Here is a 17,423-nt window from a genome sequence, read left to right as displayed (position 1 = left end):
GCTGGAGGCCCTCACCCGATGAAGCCAACAGAACCACATCATCCGCAAAAATCAGAGATGAGATTCTGAGGCCACCAAAGCGAAAGCCCTCCGCCACTTGGCTGCGCCTAGAAATCCTGTCCATAAAAATTATGAACAGAACCGGAGACAAAGGGCAGCCCTGGCGGAGCCCATCACCCACCGGGAACGAGTCCGACTTATTGCCGGCAATGCGAACCAAGCTCTTGCAACGGTTGTATAGGGATTGAATGGCCCGTAGCAATGGGCCAGACACCCCATACTCGCGCAACACCTCCCACAGGACGCCCCGAGGGACACGGTCGAATGCCTTCTCCAGGTCCACAAAACACATGTAGACTGGTTGGGCAAACTCCCATGCACCCTCAAGTATCCTCGAGAGGACAAAGAGCTGGTCCAGTGTTCCGCGACCCGGACGAAAACCGCATTGTTCCTCCTGTATCCGAGGTTCGACTAGCGGACGAACCCTCCTCTCCAGCACCCTGGCATAGACTTTCCCGGGGAGGCTGAGGAGTGTGATCCCCCTGTAGTTGGAACACACCCTCCGGTCCCCCTTCTTGAAGATGGGGACCACCACCCCGGTCTGCCAGTCCACAGGTACTGCCCCTGATCTCCATGCAACATTGCAGAGACGTGTCAACCAAGACAGCCCTACAACGTCCAGAGCCTTCAGGAACTCGGGGCGGACCTCATCGACACCAGGGGCTCTGCCACCAAGGAGTTGTTTAACTGCCTCAGTGACCTCGCCCCCGGAAATTGGTGGGTCACACCCCTCATCCCCAGACTCTGCTTCCTCCCCGGAAGACGTGTCAGTGGGATTAAGGAGGTCCTCGAAGTATTCCTTCCACCGCCCGACAATTTTCTCAGTCGACGTCAACAGCGCTCCGCCAGCACTATACACAGTGCAGGTAGAGCACCGCTTTCCCCTCCTGAGACGCCTGACGGTTTGCCAGAATCTCTTCGAGGCAGTCCGAAAGTCTTTTTCCATGGCCTCTCCGAACTCCTCCCACACCCGAGTTTTTGCTTCAGCCACTGCCCGAGCCGCATTCCGCTTGGCCTGTCGATACCTGTCGGCTGCCTCCGGAGTCCCACAGGCTAACCAAGCCCGATAGGCCTCCTTCTTCAGCCTGGTGGCTCCCTTCACCTCTGGTGTCCACCATTTGGTTCGGGGATTACCACCACGGCAGGCACCAACCACCTTGCGGCCGCAGCTCAATGCAGCAGCTTCGGCAATGGAGACGCTGAACATGGTCCATTCGGACTCAATGTCCCCAGTCTCCCTCGGAATGCTGTTGAAGCTCTGCCGGAGGTGTGCGTTGAAGATCTCGCGGACTGGGGCCTCTGCTAGACGTTCCCAGCACACCCTCACTACGCGTTTAGGTGCACCAGGTCTGTCCAGCGTCCTCCCCCGCCACCTGATCCAACTCACCACCAGGTGGTGATCAGTTGACAGCTCAGCCCCTCTCTTTACCCGAGTGTCCAGAACATATGGTCGCAGGTCTGGTGATACGATTACAAAATCGATCATCGACCTACGGCCTAGAGCATCCTGGTGCCACGTGCACTTATGGACACTCTTATGTTCGAACAGGGTGTTCGTTATGGCCAAACTGTGATTAGCACAGAAGTCCAATAACAAAGCACCGCTCAGGTTCAGATCAGGGAGGCCGTTCCTCCCAATCACGCCCCTCCAGGTCTCGCTGTCGTTACCCACGTGAGCATTGAAGTCTCCCAGCAGGACAACAGAGTCTCCAGGTGGAGCACCTTCCAGCACCCCCCCCAGGGACTCTAAGAAGGCTGGGTACTCCGAACTGCCACTCGGCGCATAAGCGCAGATGACAGTCAGGACCCGTTCCCCGACCCTAAGGCGCAGGGAACAAACCCTCTCGTCCACCGGGAAAAACCCCAACGTACCGGCAGCAAGCCGAGGGGATATAAGAATACCCACCCCAGCCCGCCGCCTCTCACCAGGGGCAACTCCAGACTGAGACAGAGTCCAGCCCCTCTCCAGGAGACTGGTTCCAGAGCCCAGACAATGCGTAGAGGTGAGCCCAACTATATCTAGCCGGTACCTCTCAACCTCACGCACCAACTCAGGCTCCTTCCCCACCAGAGAGGTGACATTCCATGTCCCTATTGCCAGTCTTGGCAGCCGGGGGTCGGTCCGCCAGGGCCTCCGCTCCTGGCCGCCACCCGGCTCACAATGCACCCGACCCCTATGGCGCCTCCTGCGGGTGGTGGGCCTGCGGGAGGATGGGCCCATGTCTCCTCTTCGGGCTGTGCCCGGCCGGGCCCCATGGACTAAGGCCCGGCCACCAGACGCTCGCCCTCGGGCACCCTCCCCGGGCCTGGCTCCAGGGCGGGGCCCCGGTAACCCTATCCCGGGCAGGGTAAACTGTTCCCTCGATATTCTTTTCATGGGGGGATATGTATGTAGACAGATGTACAGGTTTTTTTTTGTTTTGTTTTTTTTTGTTTTTTTTTTTGTACATCTACAATATGTAGACAGATGTACAAAAAAAAAATGCATATATATCACAAACAAAATAATGTTGACAATACAAGACAGCTTATTGGGTTCCAAAAGGAGGTGGGATGAGGTGTAGTCCAGTATGTGATTTATTTTAGTTCCATGGACCTGTGATAGGTCATGTGTCAACAGTTTGATTCAGTCCATAGGTTCATAATTCCTACCGCAACGTAGCGGTGGTCGGGTGGCTCGCCATCTCGCGCTGATCAGGGCTGATCGCGGGAGAAAAAAGAAACCTGACCGTTGAGTCGATTGTGAGGTAGTGTAAAGGTGAATGAATCGGCCGGGTTATTGCACGCTGTCAACTGGTCTGTAGTGTAAAATTTGTCGATATCTGACAAGTACGCCAACCACAGGGACAACAGCAGCCAGAGGAGCAGGGACATGCAGCTGATTGACCCGGAACTTATACAGGGTTCATTCCCGCCACAATAAAGGGACTGGCGGAAGTGGGGTCAGAAGTTACCATGGTTACACAAACACACACCAATAACAACAGTATGGACCCAGTTCAATCCGTTTTAAGCCAGCAAGGCGTGATTGCGGATGCCGCTCGGTCTGCCATTTGTCCCACAGCGATGATGAAGCTGATCTGGTGGCCACCGTGTGGACCAGAGGATGCCTGTGTGGCAAGTGGAGGTGGCACAGCAGTCACGGCATGATCCGAGGCTCCCAGGCGGCTTGGCAGGCAGCCGTTACGCAAGACCACACAGAGCCCCAGGTGGAAGGAAGCCTGGTCTAGACAGCACGCCAACCTCAGGCTTGGCAGGGTCCTCGCGCACCCCATCCCGGCTGGGAAGGGCTCTTGTGTGCTCTGACCTTTGGAACCTGCTGAGCAGGTCCCTCACGTGCCCCGACCTCAGCAGCCCTCTTCCGGGGAACAGGCACTTGTGTAGGCATCTGCCGGGCACCAGCCGCTTCCACCCGTGGAGTGGGTAAGAAGCTTTAGTCAGAAGCTGCTGCAGAGCAGGGCCAAACATTCCTACTGGCCAACTACTATAACTACAAATCCTATAGTATAACCAATCAAATTAACCTAAATATTTCCTGACTACAGAAGTTTTCCACCTGATTTGGCATCAAATTCATCTCTTTAATAGATCACGGGGGCAGCACCCTAAGCAAAAAAAACCATTCCTCCCTCTCCCCAGCCACCTCTTCCAGCTTGTCCGGGGGAACACCACGGCGTTACCCAATGTGTCCTGGGTTGCCCAACAACTTATCGGGAGATATCTTTGTCAGATACACGAACCACCACAACTGGCTCCTTTCCATGTGGAGGAGCAGTGGCTCTACTCTGAGCCCCTCCCGGTTGGCTGAACCTCTCACGCTATCTCTAACGGTAAGGTCAGCCACCCTTCAGAGGAAGTTCATTTCTGCCGCTTCTATCTGCACTCTCATTCTTTCAGTCACTACCCACAGCTCGTGACCACAGGTGAGGGTAGGGACGTAGATCCCCTCTGCGAATCACTACCTTATGGTGGTGGAGGAGTTTGTGTGTCCCAGGGATCCCAGGGGCTATTTTGTCCGGGGGCTTCTGCCCCTGGTAGGGTCTCCCATGGCAAATTGGTTGTAGGTAGGTGAGGAACAAAGAGCGATTCAGAAGACCCCTATGAGTAGAACACCAAGAGAACAGTTCACCCTGCCAAGCATCAGGTGGGCGGGCCTTAGTCCATGGGGCCTGGCCCTGCACAGCCCAAAAAAGGTCCCTTTTTTGGGCTGTGCAAGGAACCTGCTGCCCACCACCCGCAGGTGCCGTAGGGGTTGGGTGCATTGTGTGCCGGGTGGCGGGCTGGAGCAGAGGCCCTGGTGGATCAATCATCAGTTACCAAAACTGGCAATTGGAACATGGAATATCACCTCTCTGGTGGGGAAGGAGCCTGAGTTAGGCATGGGGTTGAGAGGTACCGGCTAGATATAGTTGGGCTCATCTCAACGCATGGCTTGGGCTCTGGAACCAGTCTCCTGGAGAGGGGCTGGACTCAGTTGCCCCTGTCCTAGATAACTCTATAGATATTAGAATTATGAAAGTGACCAGCAGAACTGAATGCCTGTGACTGTAGAAAACATGGACGACGCGACAGCTCCCCCAAAATGAAGCTAAAATGTCTCTATTGCCCCTTGGTGTATGGCTGCAGGGCTGCAGTAAAGGTCATAAACTCCGCCTACTCCATGTTAGCGGATGGGATTGGGGACAGACAAAAGTAAATTAATTCTCATCAGATACATTTTTTCAGATACATTTTTTCCAAAGATTCTTTCTTTTGTTATCAATAGTTCTTATCACGCTGATTTGTGTCCAAGGGGTCTCCTTTCCCATAAGTTTGATTCTATCGCGGTGATGTTAAATTGGCGTGTAACTTCATCATAACAGTTTTGACTGGCAGCTGCAGTCACGGAGAAACTTGCGTATCTCTGTTCAGGAATAGCAGATAGAGTGTAGGCTCTGAGAGAAGGGCCAGAGTTTTTGTTACAAAAACACGAACGACTGTTTTAACCTGACAGCCTGAGGTGTTCTTCAGTAAACTGGACTACCCGACAGAAGGACTCGAGGCCCCACTGCACCTTTTTGGTAAGTTAAACGTGTTTGTAAGCTAATCCATAATTACCGTCCTTAGCTCGGTCCTGAGACCTAGCTAGCTAACATGAGCACTCGGATGTCGGGGAAACTTGTTTTGTAAAATTCGTTTATCTAATCCTTGCAGGTGAATGAATTTATCCTGGATAAAAAAAATCAAGAGAAACGCCCCGGGCTGCTCAGTCATTAATTACCGTTACTGTACTTTTATTACAAGTATTATACTGTAAAAGTGACAGGCTGCACTCTGCTTCAGCTCCTGTGCAGAGCTGATTATTAAATATGTGCAAACAACAGTTTTCAGTCTCTTGCCACATCTGTAAAGACAATAAATACCAAATTAAAAAAAAAAGCTTGTACTTCAGTCACTCCTCATTAATCAGTATTTATGGATTAAACTGTAGAACTGAAAATGTAAGAGAAGAGCTTCAGATCCTGAGTGTGTGAGGACAGAAGGATCAGCTTTATTTCAGATTTGAGAGATAAACTTTATAATTCAGTTTGTGATGGTTCTGTTGTCTTTGTGATTACAGGAGCTGCCCTCAGATTCAGACCTCAGCACCAGATCATCCAACATGTTCACATGTTAACTGCAAAATGAACTGATGAAAACAGTGCAAAGGTTAAAGTACCACATGTGCTGTAGCGAAAGCTGCAGCTTTATTGATAAAGTTAAAGATAAAAAAAGAAAAGGATTAATCACCCATGTAACTGTGTCACTATATATCAGCATTAACAGGACCTCAGTTTGGTGTTTTACAAAGCTGCTGATCTCAAACCTGCACAGCTTCCGTTTTAAACACTTGATGTACTCAGCTGCATGAAGAGCACATTTTTCTGACACAATTAAATAAAACCTGATGAAGGTCAAAGGTTGTCACTTGTATTCAAACTACAACCTTGTGATCTGGAATTCTTTCACAGTTTTTTGCCGATAGTGTGTTATTTACCATAAAGTAATTCAAAGTTATTTATACCAGAGTAACTAGAGAGGATCATATATTTTTAAATATATAACTTTCTACAGGACTGAGTATAATATCTCTATGTAAAAGTCCGGAGCCTCTGGGGAGTATCCGAGTATTTATAACATTACACAAAGCAAAGGTCTCCATCACAGTGTTCATGAAATGCTGGGTTTATCCATCTCCTGGGAGGAGTGCGGAAGATTTCCCTGTGAGGGAGCTGCTGGTGAAGATCATGAGTCCTGCTTGATCAATGCGATGAGCTTCAGTCTTCCTGGTGTTTCTTAAATGATGCCTCTCTCAGTGGGTCAACAGAACTTCTGGAACAGGACAGCTGTGATGAAAGAAAGGGAAGAAGTTTCTCCAAACCTCTGGACCCAGGAAACCCAGCTTACACAAGTAGGCAAAATTCTTTGTGTTACTCATGTATGAGGGAGAGAACCACGACAAGCGCCGTTCCTTCGCTTGACCCCAGTAGCTCTCGTCCACTCCCCCATAACATTGTTCTTTTATTGAGCTCACATGAATATACATAGTTTCATTAACATAAGAGGTCTACATACACACCAAGAGTACCTTGCCTGTGCGTTGTGTAAGTTTGTGTGTGTGTGGGGTCAAGATGTGACCCTGTGAAGACTCCCCAAAGCTGGTGCCAGGAGTCTAGCGGGTCCATCTAAACAAAAGGCTCTTACACTCAAACAGATATACGTGTGTTTGCTATACCATATATCAGCAAGAGAAGATACGACCTCTCCAAGGAGGTGTGTGATCTATGCCAGAACACTCTGTAGAGGAGTGAACGCACCCCCCTCTTCATGCTACACAGATATGTTACAGAACTCCTAGGATGAGACATTCTTTCAATCTACAAATGATTATATACTTCTAAGCATATATGAGTAAATATTTCTAAGCATAAATGACAATAAACAATATTAGTTTTAATCTTTTAACTTTATGCATCAAGCAAACATTAAATTATATGCAACATTCTCTGACTAGAAAAAATTTGTTTAACATTTAAACCTATTTTCTGCACATTCCACCATATAAAATAAAATCGTTTTTTGTGTTTACACTCACTCTTTCAAATCGATGCACGTAAAACACAGCAGAAAATTAATAAAATCAAAGACTCAGCGGTCCTGTTGCTCTATTTTCACCTGTATAGCAGGAGTGGGGCAGGCGGAGGTTTACCCTGGTGCAGGTGTGCTGCAGTGGTCAGTGGAAGGATATGGCAGTTTCTCTGTGAATTTCACATTCCTGTGGCAGCGTATTTGGTGCTTGCTCGGACCTTTAGGGGTTTTTTTGCTGTAAAAAGAAGTTTTCTTCCCACACAGTGAGCAGCAGACGCTAATGTTTTTTTTACTTTTTACAGAATCAAACTCAAAGTAAGGTCAGCACCTCCACGCTTTAAATGCTGCACGGTCATACACTCTCCCGCACTCGATATATTATCCATTTGTGATCTGCACGCAGCTGTTGCCACGAACGTTGCACTCGCTTACGTCATTGTCATGAGACACTCTCCCAAAAAAATAACAGTTTTAGTAACACAGTAACGCAGCGTGCTTAGGAGAAAGTAACAGTAATCGTTACTTGTAACGGGTTACTTATAATGCGTTACTGCCCATCTCTGGTGCTGAATCATTCAATAATACAGACTATTAGAGTAATAGGTGTGTAGCATCACTAGCAACAAGCCCCCAACACATTGCGTGTGCTAGCGGCTAATTTAGCAAACAACTTAACAACAGAGTGATTTTAGATCTTTTAGAACTATAAGATGATAAGCTGTGTGTCTTTTTCATAATAGTGACATGGTTGTAGTTACCTCAATTGAACGAGTCGTCAGTCGCGGTAAACCCATCAGCAAATAAACTGGGCGTGTTTGCGGTCACGCCCAGGGGGTGTGTGGGCGGGAGCGTTACACAGTCGCTCCACCTGAAGTCACTACCGCGCAGACTCTGGCTCCAAAAATGCAAGATGGCAGCCTCGGCAAGCGCGATATTTTGGCTTAATGTGAGGAGGTGCTGTAGCGTCGTCCATGTTTTCTACAGTCATTGGTGTCACTCTGTACTAGTATAAGTAAATCTAGTAGCTATTCACTGGTTTCCCTTTAGACTTAATAGAGGTCTAATTTAGTTTTCTGTTAGGAAATTTAACTTAAAGTGTTTTATTTGTCCCAGGGCAAAATCTCAGTTAATTATTTTTTTTTTAATTAATTAATTAAAATCTGAACTGTGGTGCAAACTGAGATATTCATCTTGAAATCTAGATTCAACATTAAAATTATTTTTGTTTGATGAAAAATGTCATTGTTTCTTTAGCCTGAACAGGTGTAACCTCTCTGAGAGAAGCTGTGAAGCTCTGTCCATGGTTCTCAGCTCCCACTCCTGTAGTCTGAGAGAGCTGGACCTGAGCGACAATGACCTGCAGGATTCAGGCATGAAGCTTCTTTCTGCTGGACTGCAGACTCCACAGTGTATGTTGGAAATTCTCAGGTTAGGATTTTTTGACTGATGATTCAGAATTATATAAGCTGACAGCTTTTACATGTACCTTTAAAATGTGACAAATGGTCTTTGATTTGATATAAATGATCAATTCTCACAATAAAGATCTGAGGACATACAGTGGGGCAAAAAAGTATTTAGTCAGCCACCGATTGTGCAAGTTCCCCCACTTAAAATGATGACAGAGGTCAGTAATTTGCACCAGAGGTACACTTCAACTGTGAGAGACAGAATGTGAAAAAAAAATCCATGAATCCACATGGTAGGATTTGTAAAGAATTTATTCGTAAATCAGGGTGGAAAATAAGTATTTGGTCAATAACAAAAATACAACTCAATACTTTGTAACATAACCTTTGTTGGCAATAACAGAGGTCAAACATTTACTATAGGTCTTTACCAGGTTTGCACACACAGTAGCTGGTATTTTGGCCCATTCCTCCATGCAGATCTTCTCGAGAGCAGTGATGTTTTGGGGCTGTCGCCGAGCAACATGGACTTTCAACTCCCGCCACAGATTTTCTATGGGGTTGAGGTCTGGAGACTGGCTAGGCCACTCCAGGACTTTCAAATGCTTCTTACGGAGCCACTCCTTTGTTGCCCGGGCGGTGTGTTTTGGATCATTGTCATGTTGGAAGACCCAGCCTCGTTTCATCTTCAAAGTTCTCACTGATGGAAGGAGGTTTTGGCTCAAAATCTCACGATACATGGCCCCATTCATTCTGTCCTTAACACGGATCAGTCGTCCTGTCCCCTTGGCAGAAAAACAGCCCCATAGCATGATGTTTCCACCCCCATGCTTCACAGTAGGTATGGTGTTCTTGGGATGCAACTCAGTATTCTTCTTCCTCCAAACACGACGAGTTGAGTTTATACCAAAAAGTTCTACTTTGGTTTCATCTGAGCATATGACATTCTCCCAATCCTCTGCTGTATCATCCATGTGCTCTCTGGCAAACTTCAGACGGGCCTGGACATGCACTGGCTTCAGCAGCGGAACACGTCTGGCACTGCGGGATTTGATTCCCTGCCGTTGTAGTGTGTTACTGATGGTGACCTTTGTTACTTTGGTCCCAGCTCTCTGCAGGTCATTCACCAGGTCCCCCCGTGTGGTTCTGGGATCTTTGCTCACCGTTCTCATGATCATTTTGACCCCACGGGATGAGATCTTGCGTGGAGCCCCAGATCGAGGGAGATTATCAGTGGTCTTGTATGTCTTCCATTTTCTGATGATTGCTCCCACAGTTGATTTTTTCACACCAAGCTGCTTGCCTATTGTAGATTCACTCTTCCCAGTCTGGTGCAGGTCTACAATACTTTTCCTGGTGTCCTTCGAAAGCTCTTTGGTCTTGGCCATGGCGGAGTTTGGAGTCTGACTGTTTGAGGCTGTGGACAGGTGTCTTTTATACAGATGATGAGTTCAAACAGGTGCCATTCATACAGGTAACGAGTGGGGGACAGAAAAGCTTCTTACAGAAGACGTTACAGGTCTGTGAGAGCCAGAGATTTTCCTTGTTTGAGGTGACCAAATACTTATTTTCCACCCTGATTTACGAATAAATTCTTTACAAATCCTACCATGTGGATTCATGGATTTTTTTTTCACATTCTGTCTCTCACAGTTGAAGTGTACCTCTGGTGCAAATTACTGACCTCTGTCATCATTTTAAGTGGGGGAACTTGCACAATCGGTGGCTGACTAAATACTTTTTTGCCCCACTGTATATGATGATGTAAGAAAAAAGTGATATAAAATAAGACTTTTTTTGCTGATACAAAAGGTTAACAAAACATGATGAATCAAGATAACTATATTATTAATAATTATTATTATTACTGAGCTAGAAGAGATGGGTAGAGTCTGGACTTCTCTGCTGCTCCCATGAACCGAACCTGGGTAAGTGGTGGACAATGGACAGATGGATTCTCCTTCTCAAATATATATAAAAAAAAAACCCTCTCACCCCTGCGGACTGTCTATCCTTCAAGCTTGGGTCCCGTTTGGTTCTTTTGCCATCAGAATTATTGTCTGAAGGTCAAGAAAGATACCCAACAGGTTTACTATACCAAGTGGACCATCCCGGCCTTGCCATGTTGGTCCATTTGATTGACCTTTGTTTTTATTGTTTATGTATTTAATTTTATTTTTCAGTTGTTACATATGGAACAGACATGACTATTGGAAAGGAAATGGAGAAAAAAGAGTGGGAGGGAAAGAAAAACAGCGGGGAAGAGGGTGATAAAGGGCACAAAAAAAAGGGGGGGGGCGATACAGCTTAAAAACACTACAAAAGACCAAGAATAAAAGGATTAGATCTGCCTAACTTTCAACACTAGTTACGCATCACTATTTACACAACACTTCAATTTATCTCAGGATGGCTAAAACATACATTATTAGATTACTCTTGGCTAGATGTAGAATAAGCAATAATCTAGAAATTTCAGATCTACTATTTATCAGCTCAAACATCAAATGACATGAATGCCCCAGGGAGGGGCCACTTGCCCCTACTTTCCTTCCCTCCCCATCCCCAGCTGCCTCCCTCTTCCCGCTCCACCACAATCACCCACACATGCAGGGCCTTGGGGTGCAGGTGTGTCACCAGGGTGCAGGGGAGCCATTCATGCCCTGGGGGACAGGGCTACCTTAGAACACACAGGTACCTAGACCGGGAGTATAGAGTACGTCTGGGGAATGTGATTGTGTGTACAGTGTCTACTTATGTCTGTCTCCACATTGGGTGAGTGCTGAGTATTTGCATATGTGTGCATGGGGGTGGGAATGGATGTTCGTATCTGTGTGTGCCTGTTTGTCTGTGTCTATACAGGGAGTGCAGAATTATTAGGCAAGTTGTATTTTTGAGGAATAATTTTATTATTGAACAACAACCATGTTCTCAATGAACCCAAAAAACTCATTAATAGCTGAATGTTTTTGGAAGTAGTTTTTAGTTTGTTTTTAGTTTTAGCTATTTTAGGGGGATATCTGTGTGTGCAGGTGACTATTACTGTGCATAATTATTAGGCAACTTAACAAAAAACAAATATATACCCATTTCAATTATTTATTTTTACCAGTGAAACCAATATAACATCTCCACATTCACAAATATACATTTCTGACATTCAAAAACAAAACAAAAACAAATCAGTGACCAATATAGCCACCTTTCTTTGCAAGGACACTCAAAAGCCTGCCATCCATGGATTCTGTCAGTGTTTTGATCTGTTCGCCATCAATTTAATGTTTCCCTAAAAAGAATGAGTTCTTAGGACCCATTCTTTATTTACTTCCATATGCATATATTTTATACCTGGAGTACCTGGAAAACTCTAATGTAAAATAAAATAAAATACATTAGAATGTATTTATTTATTCACTTCCTGCAGTGTCCCTGGTTGTATGATAACAGAAGAAGGCTGTACCTCTCTGGTCTCAGCTCTCAACTCCAACCCCTCCCATTTGAGAGTGTTAGACCTGAGCTACAATCATCCAGGCATTTCTGGAACACAGCTGCTGTCGGCTGGTCTGAAGGATTCACAATGGAGACTGGACACTCTCAGGTATGGATATTTGTATTGTGAGGTACAGACCATACAATGATACAGACAGGATGAAACCTTTGGCAGAACCAGGTTCAGGAAGGACAACCAGTTGAAGGGGAGGGATCAGTGGAGCCAAATGTCTTTTATAAAAAGCAGTTAACATGAATGGGTAGTCTTAAATAATCACAAGAAAGTGTGACAAAGGGTAAAATGCATAAGGGTCTAGTGCAGTGTAATTTTAGAGATGTTGCACAAATGGAAGAACGCAGTCTTACATATTTGTTTAATATGTGCGTTGAAGGACATGTCCTGGTCAAAAATGACTCCAAGGTTCCTCACAGTGTTACTGGAGGCCAAGGTAATGCCATCCAGAGTACGCATCTGGTTAGAGACTATATTTCTAAGAATTTCAGGGCTGAGTACAATAACCTCAGTTTTACCTGAATTAACAAGCAGAAAGTTAGCGGCCATCCAGGTCTTTATGTCTTTAAGACATTCCTGCAGTTTAACTCACTGGTGTGTGTTATCTGGCTTCATGGACAGATAGAGCTGGGTGTCATCTGCATAGCAGTGTAAATGTATGCTATGTCTTCTAATGATGCTGCCTAAGGGAAGCATGTATAATGTAAACAGAATTGGTCCTAGCACTGAACCCCGTGGAATTCCATAATTAACCTCAGTGTGTGAAGAGGACTCTCCATTTACATGCACAAACTGGAGTCTATTAGATAGATATGATACAAACCACTGCAGCACAGTACCTGTAATACCTACAGCATGTTCTAATCGCTTTAATAGGATATTATGGTCGACAGTATCGAACTGAGGTCTAGCAGGACAAGCACAGAGATGAGTCCACTGTCAGAGGCCATAAGAAGATCATTTGTAACCTTCACTAAAGCTGTTTCTGTGCTGTGATGAGCTCTGAAACCTGACTGAAACTCTTCAAATAAGCCTCTGCAGATGATCTGTTAGCTGTTTGACAACTACTCTTTCAAGGATGTTTGATATGAAAGGAAGGTTGGAGATTGGCCTATAATTAGCTAAGACTGCTGGGTCTAGAGATGCTTTTTGAGTAAAGGTTTAACTACAGCCAGCTTGAAGGCCTGTGGTACATAGCAGATTATTAGAGATAGGTTGATCATATTTAAGATCGAAGAATTAATTAATGGCAGGACTTCTTTGAGCAGTTTTGTAGGAATGGGGTCTAAAAGACACGTTGATGGTTTGGAGGAAGTAATTATTGAAGTTAACTCAGAAAGATCAATTGGAGAAAAAGAGTCTAAATGAATATCAATGGTACTAAAAGTAGCTGTAGATAATGTTACATCTGTGATTTGGTTAAATGATGATCCTCTAAATTTGTGACACGCCATTTCCTCTCCAGCTTATGAGTTATCTGCTTTAGGCTACGTGTTTGAGAATTATACCACGGAGTCAGGTACTTCTGATTAGAGACCTTAGTTTTCCAGAGTTCCCCACTTGTTACGTTCCCCTGAGGGGTCTAGGCGGTGAGGGGGAAGTAACAAAAAGTGTCCGGGTCAGAAAAAGGAGTCAAGGAGGCAAAAGGGTTAAATTAAAGAGTTTTATTAAAGTTTCTATTAATACTAACTAAAAGAGATGGACAAGCCGCTATTACCGTTTAAAGAAACAAGCAAAACTCAAGCGTTAGTCAATAAAGTACAAAGTATGTCAAAAAGAGTGCAGCTCACTAGCTGCAAACACTCAGCTCACTAGCTGTAACCACACTAATGGCACTCTGGAGCTACAGTATCCAGAGTCGTACGTAGTGACGAGGTAAAATTATTAACAAGATAATCGACCTCTGTTGGGGTAGCGTTCAGATAGGTGCTCTGCTCTGTGTTGGTACAGGGCATTGAAGATGATAACAGTGGGTGGATTATATTCTTAAACTTAGTTACAGCGCTTTCAGAAAGACATCTACTTTGATAAAGTCTACTCTCCACCGCTGTGTAATCAGTTATTGTAAATGTAAATGTTATCAGGAAATGATCAGACGGGAGAGGGTTTTCAGGAAACGCTGTTAAATGTTCAGTTTCTATGCCATATGTTAAAACAAGATCTAGAGTGTGATTAAAGTGGTGGGTGGGTTCTTTTACATTTTGAGAGAAACCAATTGAGTCTAATAACAGATTAAATGCCATGTTGAGGCTGTCATTTTTAGCATCTACATGGATGTTAAAATCACCCACAATAATGATTTTATCTGAGCTGAGCACTAAATGAGATAAAAAGTCTGAGAAATCAGACAGAAACTCTGTGTAAGGCCCAGGTGGACGGCAAAGCTGTGCAAGGAAATCACACATTTCTTTTCTAATACATGTTTCTAATAAATAATATATGGAATATTCCCTCGTATAGCAGCACCTCTTTAAAAGTAATGACTCAGATGGAAGGATCCTGGTGATCATAAAATATTCTCTCCACTTGAAATGTTCTTCTTAAGATCAACTTACATGCTTACAGAATGGTGGAGCCACTCTGTAATGTCCATGTGTGCATGCTGACTGTGCTGCTCTGACCCCCCTCCTCCTTTCAGGGTGGAGCCTGCTGGAGTCCGATGGTTGAGACCAGGTCTGAGGAAGTGTAAGTGTGTTTTTAATGTGATTCATGAAAACAAAGCAGCACACATTCAACCATCTTCATCATTCTGATGTCAGGAGTCATCATCAAAGTGTCAATCAATGAACAGATGATGGATCAATAACTGCAGCTGGATTGTGTTTGTTCTCTCCATCAGATTCCTGTCAACTCACAATCGACACAAACACAGTACACAAAAACCTCCAACTGTCTGACAACAACAGGAAGGTGACACGTGTGAAGGAGGTTCAGCCATATCCTGAACATCCAGACAGATTTGGTTATCGTCTACAGCTGCTGTGTAGTGATGGTCTGACTGGTCGCTGTTACTGGGAGGTCGAGTGGAGAGGAGAGGTTCGTATAACAGTGAGTTACAGAAGAATCAGAAGGAAAGGAGTCAATAATAACTGTGTGTTTGGAAAGAATGACCACTCCTGGAGTTTATTCTGCTCTGATGATGGTCCTTATTGTGTCTGTCACAATAACATAAAAACATCCATCTCCTCCTCCACATCCTCCTCCTCCTCCTCCGTCTCTAACAGAGCAGCAGTTTATGTGGACTGTCCTGCTGGAACTCTGTCCTTCTACAGAGTCTCCTCTGACACTCTGATCCACCTCCACACCTTCAACACCACATTCACTGAACCTCTTTATCCTGGATTCAGAGTTTATTCTGGTTCCACCGTGAGTCTGTGCTGAGTTTAATCATTTAGTCTAAAGAGTGTCCTCCTGTTAGAGAAACAGGTTGAACAGATTAGGATTCAGATTCAACTTTATTGTCATTACACATGTATAAATACAGGGTAACGAAATAAAGTTTGCATCTAATCAGAAGTGCAAGAGCAGTAAGTGCTCTTGCACTTCTGATTAGATGCAAACTTTATTTTTGATTAGAAGTGCAATAAGAGTAGATTATATACAGGTAAGTGTAGAAAAGGTCGGAATAGTTCTGAACAGATTATGTACAAATAAGTTAAGTCTACAGATGTGTCATGGTCCGGAGTCTGTGACTCCGTGTTTATGTTTAGTCTATTAGTATTCTGTGGTTTTGGTTACCTTGGGTGTTTGTATTCTTCTGTTCATGTTCCTATGTTCTGTGTCCCCCAGTCTGTGTTAAGTTGGTGTGTTATGTCATTGCGTGTATGTGTTTCCTGTTTTATTGTGAAGGTCTGCGTCTTATGTGAGTGTTTTCAGTTTGCCTCCCTAGTCTCGTCACGATAATCACTCCCAGCTGTGTTCCCCACCTGCGTGTAATCTCCCTGTGTTCTCTGGGTGTATTTAAGTTGTGTCTTCTGTCATGGTAGTTGCTGGTTCGTCTGCGTTATTTTCCTCGCCGCCATTCTGTGTTTATTTCCTCCAGCTTCCTGGTCATTCTCCCTGCAAGGTACCCTCGTTAGTGTTCTGGTTTCGTGTTTAGTTTAGTTTTCCCAGTTTAGAGTTATTACCGTTCTGTTTCTCGCCACCCCTTTTGTTGTTCTTATCCGGTTGTAAATAAAGCTCATCCTCCACTTAAGCAGTCTGCATTTTGGGTCCTATTTCATATTCCACACGGCTTGCCCCGGCAAACCGTGACAAGATGTTTATATTGCTATACAGAGAGCAAGTATACATATGTGCTACATATATACAGCTGTACCGGTGTGTGGTAAACAGATCTACAGAGTGCTATGAATATAGTACTCTGAACGGACTATAACAGTGAACCATGTATGCACTGTAACAGAGACTACACTATCATGATCATGGTCATTGGGAGGGATAGGGGGGTGTGGGTGGAAAGGTTCAGTGGGGACTGACTTCAGTAGGGTGACAGCTGTGGGGAAGAAGCTCCTCCTAAACCTGCTGGTTTTAGCCTGAAAGGTCCTGTAGCACCTTTTGGAGGGGAGGAGCTGGAAGAGTTTATTGGCAGGATGAGAGGAGTCTCTGAGAATGATGCGTGCTCGTGTAACCCGTGTAATTGTTACGCCTGCTGTTCTGCGTTGTGTTTTGGTGTTGAAGCAAGAGGCAGGAGACAGTGTCGAATCTTTGGCTCTTTACTGCACATCTGCAACACAGAGATACATGTTCGATCCGTGCGTGTCACGCGACTGCCCGTAACCCTCTCCTCCGGCCATGCTGAAAGGAGCTGTCCTCTTAATGTACATTAATGTAACGAACCAAATACAACAAATTATTTCAAAACATTGACTTAAACTCTCAAAAAACAAAAAGCACAAAATAAACAATATGTCACTAAAAAACATCAAAACAACTTATAAGAACAATAAATGAAAGACTGCATCTCCAAAACATAAAAACATCTCCATACCTGCAACACAGAGATACATGTTCGATCCGTGCGTGTCACGCGACTGCCCGTAACCCTCTCCTGACGAAGAAAGAAAAGGTGCATGCTGTTACACAAAAGGAGAGACTGACGCGAGTAAACTCTCAAGCCGCTAGCGATACGGACTAGCTTAGCATGCTAGCATATTAGCCGAGTTCTCGGCTATAACTCATTATAATTGTGTATTAATGAACTCGTCCTCCACAAAACTTATCCCAAATGAGTCTCTTAACGATAAACAAAAACGCGGCGGTACGGTCGTATTCACACTGAAGCTTGGGATCCGAACAAACTTTGATTAACTGAGAGCAACGTGGCAGTGACTTACCTCCGGCCA

At 45.1% G+C, this 17,423-nt stretch overlaps 1 protein-coding gene across 1 annotated transcript; it reads left to right on the top strand.

Annotated features, from left to right (window-relative positions):
• Nucleotides 1-8,435: 8,435 nt before the first annotated feature.
• LOC143412559 (ribonuclease inhibitor-like) lies at nt 8,436-16,857 on the top strand. The gene is made up of 5 exons (XM_076873614.1): nt 8,436-8,595; nt 12,001-12,174; nt 14,717-14,763; nt 14,918-15,231; nt 16,759-16,857. The coding sequence occupies exons 1-5, from the start codon at nt 8,468-8,470 to the stop codon at nt 16,855-16,857; spliced, it is 762 nt and encodes a 253-aa protein (XP_076729729.1). The 5' UTR covers nt 8,436-8,467.
• Nucleotides 16,858-17,423: the final 566 nt, after the last annotated feature.

The sequence above is a fragment of the Maylandia zebra genome, linkage group LG15 (genome assembly GCF_041146795.1).
Source record: "Maylandia zebra isolate NMK-2024a linkage group LG15, Mzebra_GT3a, whole genome shotgun sequence".
NCBI lineage: Eukaryota > Metazoa > Chordata > Actinopteri > Cichliformes > Cichlidae > Maylandia > Maylandia zebra.
The sequence above is the reverse complement of the archived record's forward strand: the minus strand, read 5'-3'. Positions and strand labels throughout refer to the sequence as shown.